Source organism: Ovis aries, chromosome 7 (genome assembly GCF_016772045.2).
Source record: "Ovis aries strain OAR_USU_Benz2616 breed Rambouillet chromosome 7, ARS-UI_Ramb_v3.0, whole genome shotgun sequence".
NCBI lineage: Eukaryota > Metazoa > Chordata > Mammalia > Artiodactyla > Bovidae > Ovis > Ovis aries.
Window position 1 is genome coordinate 12,760,964 of NC_056060.1, and position 13,638 is coordinate 12,774,601.

The 13,638-nt window shown below is 53.4% G+C and overlaps 1 protein-coding gene across 16 annotated transcripts in view; it reads right to left on the reverse strand.

Annotated features, from left to right (window-relative positions):
• MEGF11 (multiple EGF like domains 11) overlaps positions 1–13,638 on the reverse strand; it is a 398,161-nt gene that overhangs the window by 22,584 nt on the left and 361,939 nt on the right. For 11 of the 16 annotated variants that reach the window (XR_006060297.2, XR_006060298.2, XM_027971510.3 and 8 more), the window contains 8 exons: positions 12,164–12,310; positions 11,644–11,778; positions 6,337–6,465; positions 5,202–5,330; positions 4,586–4,714; positions 3,690–3,818; positions 2,120–2,356; positions 524–642 (listed from right to left, as the gene is read on the reverse strand). Coding sequence is in view for 14 of the 16 variants with exons in the window: in XM_027971510.3 (XP_027827311.2) it covers positions 524–642; positions 2,120–2,356; positions 3,690–3,818; positions 4,586–4,714; positions 5,202–5,330; positions 6,337–6,465; positions 11,644–11,778; positions 12,164–12,310 (1,154 nt within the window). In the remaining 2 variants the exon portion in view is untranslated. The remainder of the gene's footprint in view (positions 1–523; positions 643–2,119; positions 2,357–3,689; positions 3,819–4,585; positions 4,715–5,201; positions 5,331–6,336; positions 6,466–11,643; positions 11,779–12,163; positions 12,311–13,638) is intronic. The other 5 variants (XM_015096822.4, XM_042252061.2, XM_015096827.4 and 2 more) reach the window with 3 other exon arrangements.

A 13,638-nucleotide genomic window follows, 5' to 3' on the forward strand; every position in this document is an offset into this window, starting at 1 on the left:
GTTGTGGGTATGTACTGATAACATGTAGTGTGTCCAGGTACAAGGATGTCAGGTGGTACCTGAGCACTGGCTGTTACTCTGTGGGCTTGTGGCCCACATGGTGTTGGTAACATACTGCAGTGATGAGTGGTGGGGTGTTTTCATTATATGTGTTAGCATGAGGCAGAAGTGGTCACGTGGTTGTGTGTGACAAGGCTACAGATGATTACAAGATGATCACATGACTTGGCCCCCGCTGGTTACACACAGGGTATGGGGTGTGTGTTCACTGAGTGATGCTGTGGGTTGGTCACGTGTGGCGTGTACTGGTTACATGGCCCGTGTTGGCTCCATAGAGCCTGCTGGCTTCCTCTTACACGCTTCATAGTGTGTAGACGTGGGGTCACGGGGCTCTGTTTATTGTATTGGCAGTTGGTTCCATGCAGACCCTGGTTAGTGGCGGTGCAGTTTCTTCCCCAGGCAGAGGGGAGGGCTCAGTGGGAAGAGAGTGGATGGGGACTGGGGAGAGTCAGGGGCCCGGTACCTTGGTGGGGCTGTTCCTGTCCAGAGTGCTGGCCTGGCTGGTGGCAGGCCCCCCGCACGCCAGTGCGTGGTAGCTGGAATTGGAAAAGCACTGGGCATGGCTGCTACTTTGAGACAAATCTGGGAAGAGAACAAGGTGCCACATACCATCATACCCCTGCCACGAGACAGCCCTAAGCTAATGCTTGGTGTGGCCGCCTTGAGAGTGCTCTGCAGAGAGGCAGCCGAGTCCCCCATCCCCCGAGCTTCCTGGCATCTACTGTTCCCCCTGGAAACTTGTAGAGCCTGACTTGCCCCTTTCCTTGTGTTGGCCCTGCTTGCAGTGTGCCAGTGTGGGCGGTGGTACCAGCATGAGAAGTGTTAGTTTGACAGCCTCAGTATCCTTGAGTCGCTTTGTAGGGCTGAGCTGACCCTCCCCTGCCTCCTCCGGGGTCAGATCCCAGTATTGAGGCTGTAGAGAGAACCCCACTCCTGGCCTTGCCCTCCTGCAAATTCCAGGACCTCCACACTGGGCTGGAGAATTCCAGTGGGGATGGTCTGGGAAAACCCAATCAACTTTGCTTATTATGGTCAGAGAAGAAAGTCCCCAAATCTATAAGCTTTGGGACTTCATCAGAGGATCTCAGCTTTGGCTGAAACTCAGGGCGGCACCCAGGCCAGCAGCTCTCTCAGGCAGGGTCTGTGCCCGGGCCTGTGATGTGCTGTGCGTAGCACAGAGCTGGGCAAATGGTAGGCCGCGCTTAGCAGGAATGGCGTGTCAGCAGGCTGACGTGATCTCTGGGCTTTCTCAGGCAGCCATGAGCCGTGGAGCCAGCTATGGAGAGCTGGCATCCTGTGCTTCCCCCAGCAGGCCTACCCTCCTGTGGCTTAGGGCTGGGGGCAATGTTAGGGGCACTTTGACCTTTTCAGTTTAATAAAATATGAAGCAAAAAGCTGTTCTTATTTCTAAGGCAGCAGTCTAGGGTTAGGGGAGAGGAAGGGTTGGCCCAAGAGCCCCATCCCCACCCCTCTCGGACTCCCAAATCGAATGCCTGCTGGCATTGGTACCACATTTGTGAACAGGCTGGGTTCCTGCAGACCTGTCTCGAGGGACATAGCCCACACTTTCAGCACTGTCCCGTCTCACTGTAGATCGGGCCCTCCTAACTCTGGGAACTGGGAGGGAGGGGTGCTCTGAGGCCTTCACCAAGGCAGCAAAAATGAGACAGGGCTTGGACAGTGGGCCCCAAGGCTGGTTTCCTGAGGTGGTGCAGACATCAGGCTGGGGAGAGGGTCCCCTGCAGCATTTAGGCAAGTTACTGCTTCGTGTGGACGTTCTGCGACTGAAGCCCAGTGAGAAGGGAAAGTTCTGGAGAAATGAAAGAAGCCTGCTAACCGTAGCTGTGACACTTCCTGGGGACCCTGTCTACCTTTCCAAGTTAGCTCCTGCTGCTCGCTGCCGCTGTCTCTAGGCGAGTCTGAGCAGCTAGCCCTGCAGACACCACCACCCACCTGCACCAATAAACCCGGGGTCCCCAAGAATGCCGCGGGGTTCCTGCTAGGTTGTGCATGTGTCGGGGGAGGTGGCAGCGGGAGGTGCTGTGGGCATAGCTCTCACCTGAGAGGGAGTAGTCAGTGCTGGCCATCCTCATGGCGGGCGTGTAGGAGACGCGGGGAGCCAGGTCCCGGCCCTTCTCTTTTTGTCGCCGCCGGCGCCAGGCAAACAGTCCTAGCAGCACCACGATGAGGAACAACAGGAGGACGATTCCCGTGACGGCGCCCACTGAGTGCCGCTCTGCACCCAGCGCTGGGCTGATCTTGGTGTAGGGGTTCAGCTCCTCCATCATGAGGGCAGCTGCAGACAGAGGCGGGGCTGAGCTGGAGGCAGGCCTGCTTCCTCTCAGGTCGCCTCAGCCTGTGGCTGGCTCCTCTAATGTCGAGAGACCCTGGTTTAGGTCTTGGCCCTATTCCTCAGTCCCTTCAGCATCACGTGTTTGGACGTGTGTTCAGCTATCTGTTTACCCAGGTGGAGTCCCACCCAGGGTCATGACAAGGAGCAAATGTGATCATAGATGGAAAACAAATAATAGGTGTTTAGTGAGTATTTTACTTTGTTCTAAAACTGAGTTACAGATATTAACCCATTTACTCTTTCTAGTAGCCCTCAAAGGGATGTTTATAAGTCCTATAAGAAATAAAGACTAATTATTTCCCTTTCACAAATGAGGAAACTGAGTCACTGAAAGGTTAGGTAACTTACTTGAGATCACACAGCCAGTAACTGGTAGAGTTGAGTTTCTCAGGAGTCAGGAAAAGTTGGATTCAGCCCCTCTCCCTGTTTACCAGCTGTATGACTCGGAGTCCTTGGTCTGCCCATTTGTAACACGGGGACAGTAATCCCACTGTGAGCACTAAACACAGACTGGCAATGAAAGCTGTGAGTGCTGAACCAGTGTGCTTAGGATTTCTGCTCCTAAAGTATCACCCCTCTCAGTGATACATGCGGGCTGGCCCCCATCCCCCGCCAGAGTGCAGTGGAAATGCCTTTTGCCCCTTTCCTGTACTGCGGATGCTTGCATGCCCATTCTCGTCCCTGTCTCCTTGAACCAACAGCAGAAACCATTCATCCAGTGCTCACTCATGAGCCAGGCACTGTGCTGAGTCCTTTACTCATGTAATCTCAACTTGGTCGTTAACTACACACTGCAGTCTTGTCTGACCATAGACCTGGAGCCAAGGATGAGCCCCTTTGGGCTCCTTGGGTCTCAGCAGAACCCTGTGTCTTTCCACTTTGCGTGGGGATAACAGATCCCCCAGCAAAAGGAAGTGACCTGCCCAAGCATACTTGGTGGGTCATGGCAGGACCAGAATCTGGCAGTGGTTCCAGCTCATTCATCTCACCTTTCCACAGCACTGGTTTCGGTTATCTTTCCTTGGCTTGCAAGACTTGTCAAGGATGAGCAGAGGGAAGCAGCGCCTGAGAGGCTGCCTGCTCCATCAGCCTCTCCGGTGCCTGGGTACCCCTCCCCAGCCCACCCCATTCCACTCCCAGTCTCTTCCCGGATGTGAATGAAAGGAAGTCACAAAGGGTCCTTAGGCAATTCAGTCATTCCCGCTGGAATCTCCCCAGAGCCTCCCTCTGTGGAACCCTTTCCTAGCCCCTGGGACCTCTGCCATCTGTGCCTTACCTTGGTCACACCGGATCCCTTTGAATCCAGAGCTGCAGTAACAGGTGCCAGTGACGTGGTCACAGGTGGCATTGTTCATGCACTCGCATAGCTGCTGACAGCCGTAGCCAAAGGTTCCTGGGGCGCATCCTGTGAAGCACGAAGTGGAGGTGGCAGAGACCCTGCAATGTGCTTACTCTCCACCCCGCCCATCCCACGCCTGGGCAGCGGTGATTATTCTGCCTCACGGAGTAAGCCAGGTAAGCGGCTCAGATGGTAAGGAACCTGCCTGCAAGGCAGGAGACCTGGGTTTGATCCTTCGGTTGGCAAGATCCTCTAGAGAAGGGAATGGCTACCCACTCTGGTATTCTTGCCTGAAGAATTCCACGGACAGAGGAGCCTGCCAGGCTAAAGTCCATGGAGTTGCAAAGAGTCAGACACAACTGAGCTGTTAACATTTTCACTTTCGTGGAGTAAAGCCTCTTTCTCTGTGGTGCCTGATGTGTTCTGGTTTGTTCCTTGGGGCAAGATAACACCTATAACCCTGTGGTGGGGGATGCCCACCCCTACCTCCTCACCTGGTCCATATTTACACAGCATCCTCCAGCACCAGGCCCCAAGCTGGGTGCCACAGGGGTTTCAGAGGAATCAAACAAGGTCCGCTTTGCTTTCTCTCATTAAGCTCCTTCCCCCAGTAAAGCCTCTGCTCTGCCCCAACCTGCCCATCCCCACCCCAATTGGAGGAAGAAACTTCAAACACCAATGTAGGCCCAACCTTCAGGTTTTCTCCTTGGGAGCTGCTCCCAAAATCAAGAGAATAGAGGGTGCAGGGCCCCGAGGGGTGGGCCGTGAAGGGGCAGGCTCCCCCGGCAGGAGGCCGAGGCCCCGCGTCGACACCCGGGCTCAGGGCAGCTTACTCTGCTCGCAGTGTTGCCCGGTAAAGCCTGTGCGGCAGGTGCACTTGCCGCTGATGTGGTCACAGCTGGCGCCGTTCTGACATTGGCACACACGCCCGCAGTCCTTCCCGTAAAACGCTGCTGGGCAGCCTGGAGAGAAACAGGGTGGCGGTCTGCGTCGGGACCAAACTCGTCTCACCTCCCTTCTCTTTCTGAGCACGGGGTGACGGCCAGTCAGACCCTGCACCGAGCCACTCCATGCTCAACCCTCACACTGAAGCGGGTGGGGAGTCCTTTGGACAAAGGTGCCCTGGAACCAGAGGCCAGGCTGGTGTGTCTCTGCTGCGCAGCCACCAGCTGCTCTTCCCCACTCAGGGCCCCCTGTCCAGGGAGCGTCTGGTCTTGGTGATTGCTGGGGTACCTAATGGCCCTGACCTTCCAGGATTGGGCCCCATCAATCCCCTGAAGCCAGCCACCCTCTCCAGCCAATCCCAGGGGTGGAGGGTGAAGTGGTTAGCTCACAGCCAGGCACCTGTCTCCTCCCTCCCTCCACTGCAGGCCCGGACGATGCCCACGGCAGCCAGCAGGCTGCAGCACGGGATTCCAGATAGCTGGGAGGCTGGAGGGCGGGGCTTACGCTGCGTGCAGAAGAGTCCGGTCCAACCAGGGGTGCAGTGGCAGGCCCCGTCCTCGGCGCTGCAGCTCGCCCCGTTGTGGCAGCTGCATGTGTGGAAGCAGGCGGGGCCCCAGAACCCAGGTGGGCAAGCTGGGGGTGGGTGGGATGCAGAGGGTGAGGGCGAGGCAGAAAGGGGCAGGCGGGGAGGGAGGGAGGGGAAGGGGGAGTGCACGTCAGAGCCCAGGGGCCGCGATGCCCCCGCTGGCATTTCCTGACTTGCGGGGGCTTAACCACTGTGGCCACAGCTCCTCCAGTCACCTCTTGACCCAGGCACCCGGATTCCTGGTGATTCTCTGTCCACTCTCCCAGCTCTGAGGGTTTCTGACTTTTCCCTCTCTGGGGACTGACTGTGATTTGGAGCGTGTGGGTGTCTGTGGTAAATGGTAAACACGTGTTTATGATGTGAACACTGTGTGTGCTAACTTCCCCACGAGGATGGGGATTTTCTCAGGGCAGAGAGTCTCTCTCGGCTGGTGAGCTTCCTGAGGATGACACCGCCGTCGGCACGGAAATGCCTTCAGGCTAGGCTATCTAACTGGGACCTTGCTAGGAATACCGGCTGGGTCTCACCCATCAGCCAAGGACTCCACAGGGCAGAGGCTGGGTCTCTGCCTTTAAACTGGAGGTCCCTGTTATCTCTGTATCAGACTGGGTTCACCTCACAGCACCTACAATGCCCTGTCTGGGCCTGTGATGCCCAGGACATCATTCACATGAGCTACCCAGAGAATGCCCTCACCCCTACCCAGAGATTGCCCTGGCCTCACCTTACTTCCCTGCTTCCTCTTCCTCCCCATGCAAACCTAGCGGCTACTCCTTGCTCAGGTTCTAGGACTATTAATATGCAGCATTTACAGTGTTAATGATATTACCAATAATGTTCATATCTTCAAAACTAGCAGTTAATAATGCCAGTGATCACTCCTAGGAGTTCATCATGTTAGCTGTAGAGACTATGGGACTCGGGTGAACACTCCTATCTGCAGAAGGAGATTTCAGCCCTGGGAGGTGGAAGCACCAGAGGCAGAGAGGTTCTGGGCCTGACCTTGGGTGGGGGCTTTTCTGGGGGGCATTCCCAGGGGGGGCAGCAGCTTACCCTGTGAGCAGTCTTTGCCGATCCATCCAGGGAAGCATTGGCAGGAGCCATCGATGGGGCTGCAGGTGCCGTTGTTGGCACAGGAGCAGAGCTGGGCACAGTCCTGCCCAAAATGCCCTCCAGCACACACTGTGGGCACAGGATAGCCTGGCACCTGCTCTTCCACTTGCACTCCTCAGACCACCACCCACAGCCACACCCCTTTTCCCAGGCCACAGTCGTGGCCCCCATGGGGTCAAGGATCAGGTGGGAATTGCCTGCCTCAGTACCCCTATTTCCATAGCAGTGAGTTCCTCCTCTTGTGCCCACAGCTGCCTTCTTCCTGACCGCCTCTGACAGGAATGGGCTGAGGCCCACAAGGGTAGAATAACTTGGCTGAGGTCCCACAGGCAGAAGTGGTGAGGCTGGGAATAACACCTCTGCACCCTACTGCTCCCTGCCCGCAGCCCTCAGCTGTCCATGACCGTACTTGTGGTCCCACAGCCTCAGGGCAGAGGATGTTCAGAGCCAGGAGAAGAGGGACAGGCGGGGTGGCTGGTCTGTCTGCAGTTAGCTGGAGAGGGGGCCAGCCCCAAATGTCTGTCCCTGTCCCCCCAAATATAACCTATTCCTTGAGCTTTCACTCAGCCACCTCAGGATAACCTTCCTGAGCCCATAAGGGGCTTTCCAACACGGAGCTCCAGTCGTATTTCCACTTTGAGTCACTTGCAGGATTTTGGGCCCAGCTGCTCCTGGAGGAGTCACTCTTTGGTTGCTGGAAGAAAGGCTGATATCCTCAACCAAGCTGCAAGCTCCTTTAAATACTGGGTATGAGTTCACCAAGCACCTACCTCTCATTTCTCTTGAAATCCATCCTCCACCTGCTTCCTAGAGCCTGAGCTCTCTAAAGCACAGCCTTCTTCATTGCACTCTTGTGCCCGGCTCAAACATCCTCAGTGGCTCCCTGTTGCCCCAGAATAAAACCTAGATCCTAGAGATCAGCACTTAAACACACCTCACCCAAAAACCATGAGCCACCAGACTACACACCATCTTCCAAATAACACCCCATGCCTTTCTTGTCTACGCCTTTAACTGTTCCTCCGAGTTTCCCTGACCCTTGTGCCCAGTTGTGGAAATCCTACCCTGCCTACAAGACTCATCTTAAGTGCCACCTTCCCCGTGATCCCTCTATAGTAGACAACAAGTCCTTTAATACCAGTTCTGTTCCTTAGGAGTTTACTGGGCTTCCAGCCACCTGCACAGCTAGGTAGGTGTGACTACCCTCTGGCCAATGGTAAGTGGAAATGCATGTCTTTATTTGCCCATTCCTCCCTATTGAAGAATAATGTGGATTATGGAGGAAAATTGTGGGTGAGATGGCTGGAGCTCAAGCAGCTACCTTACACCAGAGGTGAACTGCATGCTGAGGATGGCAGAACAAGACAGAAGCAGCTTGGGTCCCTGACACCTTTGAAAGCTACCCCACCGTTTCCTAGTAACCTGCTTCTGGATCTTTTTATTTATTTATTTTAATGTATGAGGAAAACAAAGCTTGTCACTTTCGATTCAGTTATTTTTGTTTTTTTATATTATAGCTGAACTGAATCCTCTCACCCCCTTCTCTGTTCTGGGAGGCTACGTCCCTGTTTGAGCTTCTAGGACCCTAGTCTATTAGTTTCTTCCCTGGTCTTATGTTACTGTGGGTTGTGAACCATTTCCAGCCAGGCCTGGGTTCCACCCATGTCTGTGTCCCCACCACACTTGGAAGAACAACAGGTGCTCAAGGCTGAATATGCGGAAATAAACTGCTGCCCCTTTTCCCCACCGCTGCCTCCGGCCAAGTTCTGCGAAAAGGCTGAGTTCAGGATTTTCCCCTCTGGACCGCAGGCTTTGTGAGGGCAGGGAACTTGCCTCTCTTTTTCTTTGTTGTGTCTGAGTGCCCAGCACAGTGCACGACGTACAACACTCAAGAACTATTCCCCAGATGGCCAAACTCGGCCAGGAGCAGTGACCTTCCAGTGGGTTCTGGAACTGGAATCAGTGGCCCCTGTCCCTTAGAGCGCCTCTCAACTCGACATGCTCCCCTCGAAGCCCGGCTCCAGCCAGCCCTACACCCTCCAGGATGGCCTCCTTGCATCCCTGTTATGGGGGAGGAAGTCCTTGCATCCCCGAGGCCCTCACTTGGCTGGGCCACACAGAGAATCACGGGAAGGTGTTGATTCTTGAAGAAAAGCTACTTCCCTGGGCCCACTGCCCTCGCCATTCCCTATGCCACACTGCCCCATGTTGCCAGCCCTCCCCCGACTAGATGGTGGGCAGCAGCTGCCTCAGATCTGTGTCCACCCTGTGTCTCTCCAGGACATTGTTAGCAATTGGGACAAACGATAAAGGCAGCATGGTGTGCCAGGCTCACCAGCCAAAACTGGCTGCTAGTTGTATTTATGTATCCAATAAGCACTTCTATGTTTCTTTCATGTACCACTGTTCAGAGTGCGTCACAAATACCATTAGTGCAGTTAACCTTGTAATACTCATTATTATACATGTTCATTATTACTCCCTATCATTAAGTCTACAGACGAGGAAACTGAGGCATTGAGAGGCTAAGTAACTTGGCCACAGCTTGGAAGTTCTGCCACTCACTGTCCCAGTACCTTTGAGCAAGTCTGTTTCCTCATCTTTGAAATGGGGCTGATAACCCTCACCCACGGGCCTTGGGCTGGAGTTAATGGTTGTGGGAACCCCGGTTGCTCTGGGCCTCTGTGCTCTTCCCTAGCAAAACCGTTAGCTCCTTCCAGGGCAGGTCCACTGCCAGGAGGATGGCGTGTACATCACCTGTTTGCAGCTCAGCCTCTCGCTTCTGTTTCCTGAAAAACAGGTCAGCCTCTGGGAGGTACCTGATTTTGGGAATCCATCCCCTAGTCCTGGCCCTCTGTGGGGAATGGGGTGCCAGAGATGCTCCACTGACCCCCTTCTTAAAACCAACTCATCTTCGCTAACAAGACAGTCTTATCTTTGAAGTCTTTCTCAAATACACAAGGCTGACAAATTCACCCACAGAGCTGCTAATGTGATCAGTCTAATGCATTAATTGGTTGACTTCTTAGCTGAATCAAGAGTGAGGCAAAGGGAGGAAAGGTGGAGAGAAGGGGGTGGGGGGAGCAGGCTGGGGGGCTGGTGAAAAGAAAACATCTGGTTATATTTAATCTATGTTTAATGATTCTGCATAAGCAATGTCTGTAATTTGTAACTCGCTGAAAAGCCGGTCATTAGAAACTGTCAGTTCAATTTTTTACAAGGTTTGAGACTTAACCAGGGCAGTTGCCATTAATAGCAAACTCTATTAGATCTATATGTGGAAAATACTCATTAGGCCAGCGGGCGATAAATCAGACATTGCAGGATCTGAGAGTTACTCCTCGAGCTGCTTAGGTCCTAATTTAGACCCAGTCTATCTGTATTGATGGCTGGGTCTCTGATGTTTAATAAGTAAACCTCGACGTGTCAGGTTATGATTAAACTGTCCTAGGAGGGATGCAAGCAAATGAAACTGTCACATACGTTTCCTGGGGGGGTTCCAAACTTCTCATGACCTCAAAGCAACATGGAGTAAACTTCCCACTCATACATATTAACGGCCCACACACTTACAAAAATAGCCGAGCTCAGTGGTCATTATTCATCAAAAGGATTCAGTCCCCTGGGAAGCAGTGAGTGCTCAAAGGAAGTATTTAAGCAGAAGCCAGATGAAACTCTTTCATAGATGGCCTTGAAGTTGCTTTTAGTTCTAAGGTTACCTTAGACAAAGATCTCTTCACTTCTTACAGGTTAAAGTACAAATTCTGCATCCTTGTCTTCAGAACGTTTCAGGAGTCCCCAGACTACCTTCCCAGTCCCTTTGCCACCCACAGCCCCTGAATCCTCCTGTCACGTCCTATGGCAGGACAGTCACAGACCCACCCCCCTGTGCTTTGCCCAGGTTGGTTCCTCTACCCACAATGCTTTTCTTCCATCTGTCTTTTAGGCTAAGTCCCAGTTGAAATCCAGCACGGGATGGAGTTGTACCCCAAATCCATCCTGCCTTGGCCTAACTAAGCCAGTAACGGCAATAAGTAATGATGTGCACTGAAGCCAGCTTCTACCATCACCCTGGTTGTTAAATATTTAGGAATCTCACAACTGGTGTTAAACCACTAGTACCTTCAAATCAGCCACGATGGGAATATCTACAGCATGGAAATTTGCATACGACACAAATTAGGGCTTTTTTAACTGCAGATCAGTGCAATAAGCTTAACTCCCCTTTCAACTCCCAGTGAGTGGACGAGGTTGGCTGGAGTGGGAGCTGTGAATTCTGTAGCTGAGACATGAAAGCGTGTAGTGGGGGATTAGTGATGTTGGCCTGAGTGCGAGGAGAGAAGGGCTGGGAAGTTGCCATCTCCAGCGAAGCCGAACCATCTCCTCTGAGCTCCCACAGCCTTTTCTGCCTTTCCCACTTGACATGCAGCACTAGCCATTTGCGGCCACTTTGTATGCGGACCTCAGCTATGCTCGTTTCATTTTTCATCTGTTTAGACTGGGCTTTGGAGTCAGAATTTGATTCTCACCTCTGCTACTTGCTGGACTTCCCTAGTGGTTCAGACAGTAAAGCGTCTGCCTACAATGTGGGAGACCTGGGTTCAATCCCTGGGTCGGGAAGATCCCTTGGAGAAGGAAATGGCAACCCACTCCAGTACTCTTGCTTGGAAAATCCCATGGACGGAGGAGCCTGGTAGGCTACAGTCCACAGGGTTGCAAAGAGTCAGACACAACTGAGCGACTTCACTTCACTTCAGTTCTGCTACTTGCTAGCCGTGAGACCATGGAGAAGTCTTTTTTACCTTCTCTGAGCCTGTTCCTTCAATTGCATAATGGCTTTTTCTCATGGCCCATGATATCCAATTCTCATTAAGGTAGCTCTAAGCCCCCCAAAGCCAACTCACTGAAAAAGATCCTGATGCTGGGAAAGATTGAAGGCAAAAGGAGAAGAGGATGGCAGAGAATGAGATGGTTGGATAGCATCTCCAACTCAACAGACATGAGTTTGAGCAAACTCTGGGAGACAGTGAAGGACAGGGAAGCCTGGTGTGCTGCAGTCCATGGGGTCACAAAGGGTTGGACATGACTCAGCAACTGAACAACAAACCCTGAAGAGCCAAGGAACCGCCTCCACAGAGCCTGGTGAGAATCCTGAACCTTTTTTCCCTTCTACTCCCCTCCCAGGACTCCTCGTCTCCCTGAACCCCCACCCCCCAACACCCTTCTCCCCACCCCTGGAGAGAATACCTTGATTGCAAAGGGCTCCGGAGAATCCGGGGAGGCACTCGCAGATGCCGCTGACGTGGTGGCAGGGCCCGCTGCTGTGCACGCAGAGGGGACATGGCTGGGTGCAGCCGTGGCCATAGAAGCCGGGGGCACAGACTGGGGGTGAAGGGGAGGTGGTGGTCAGCAGCTCAAGGGGCAGCAGCCAGCCTGGCTACCTGTCCAGTCCCCCACGGTGAAGGAGAGAGGCTTCTCAACAATACCGGGAGAGTCGCATCCACCCACACCTCGGAAGGCCTGTTCCTTTCTACAGAGAGGAGTGGGGATGGTCCTGTTTCTACAGGGGAGTCAGGCTGGGCCCTGAACTTGGGGACAGAAAAGTTAAGGCTGGGAGAAAGGGGATTAGAGGGAGGGATTTGATGGAGAAAGGGGACTAGAGGGAGGGATTTGATGGGGGCCAACTCTGTAAGCCCAGCCTCCTCCAGCTGGGAAGGAGTAGGGAGGAAGAGCTGTCCAAGGTCTGTGGGGTGGGGGCCAGCCTTACCTCTCTGGCACAGGGGTCCTCGGAAGCCTGGGGCACACTCGCAGCTCCCGTCCTCTGGGGAGCAGGAACCACCGTTCTCGCAGCTGCAGGACACAGAGCAGTTGGGGCCCCAGCGTCCAGGGGGACATGTGCTGTCGCAGTGGATGCCTGTGGGCCAGACAGACTCGGGTCAGTGGTAAGGGGTGAGGGCGAAAGGAAGAGTGATGGGGAGGGTGTACTATGCAGCAAGAGAGGGTGGGGGGTGGAGAGGCAAGGACATCTGGAAATGTGGAGGGAAAAAGAGGCCTGGATGGTCAGGGAGGGCTTCTAGGGAGAGGCGAATGACTGAAGTATAAGTCCTGAAGACCAAGTAGGAGTTGACCAGGTAAAGGAAGTCCTATGTGCAAAGAGCAGGAGGCGAGAGAGAGAAGCATGCCTTGAAGGATAATAGAGCAGTGTGTTGGAACATAAAGTACACAATGGGATACAGCAAGAGATGAGGTTGTGGGAATCAGAAGGGGTCGGATCATGAAAGGTCTCCTTTGTCTTTGACATGTTAGCTGAAATCCAAGGTTAGTGACGTGCTGCAGTCCATGGGGTCACAAAGAGTCAGACGCAACTGAGTGACTGAACAGCAAAGGTTAGTGGAGCAAGTAAGTGCCATGGTGTGGGGGCTACACGAGCTAGGAGTGAGTTGCATGCTCACCCATGTTAGTCCAGGGGCCATTGGTCCTTGCGGGGCCCCAGCCAACCAGCCCCTGGGCAGTGGCCCAGAGAGTGGGAGGCTCTTTTCAGATTCTCTTGACCATAGTCCTCAGTGTAATACGTATTTTATATCAAATGTGCATACATATGAATAATAGGAACCAGTGCTCTGCAAATGACATTTACTGTCACTGACTATGATGCAATCTGATATTTTCTCTGTACTATGATGTATTCTATTTCATTAAGGAAAAAAAAAGCTAGTTGTGACCCAACAAATTGATTTAATGACCTTCAGTTTGACAAACAGTGGCCTAAGGGGGAATGGATGGAATCTGTCAGAAAGAAGAACAAGGCCTACACAATCTTTTTGAGTTGAGAGAAAGGAAATATATGTTGGGGGTGATTACAGCCTGCAGGCTGAGAAGGAATTTTAAAAGGCCTGAGGCTGGATGCGCAGCTCTGTGGAGGGGCTTCCTCCCAGGCAGAAAGGCTGCTAGTCCGACATGCATAAGGTGAATGGACTGTGGGGGCCCCGGAGACCAACTTGGCTTTGGAAAGTGAATATCCAGAGGCTCAGAGAGGAGCAGAATTAGTTTAAAAAGCATGTCTGCCTTGCTATAAGGACAGGGATCATGAGAAAGAGAAAGTGGGAGGAAGACATTCAGGCTCAGTGAACAGAGCCGGCCCTAGCAGCAGCAGGAGAGCGGTGGGACCAATTTAGAGGCAGGCTGGAATGTACAAGCCCACCTGGGCTGGCAGGAAAGGGGAGGGCGCAGAACAGAGGCAGA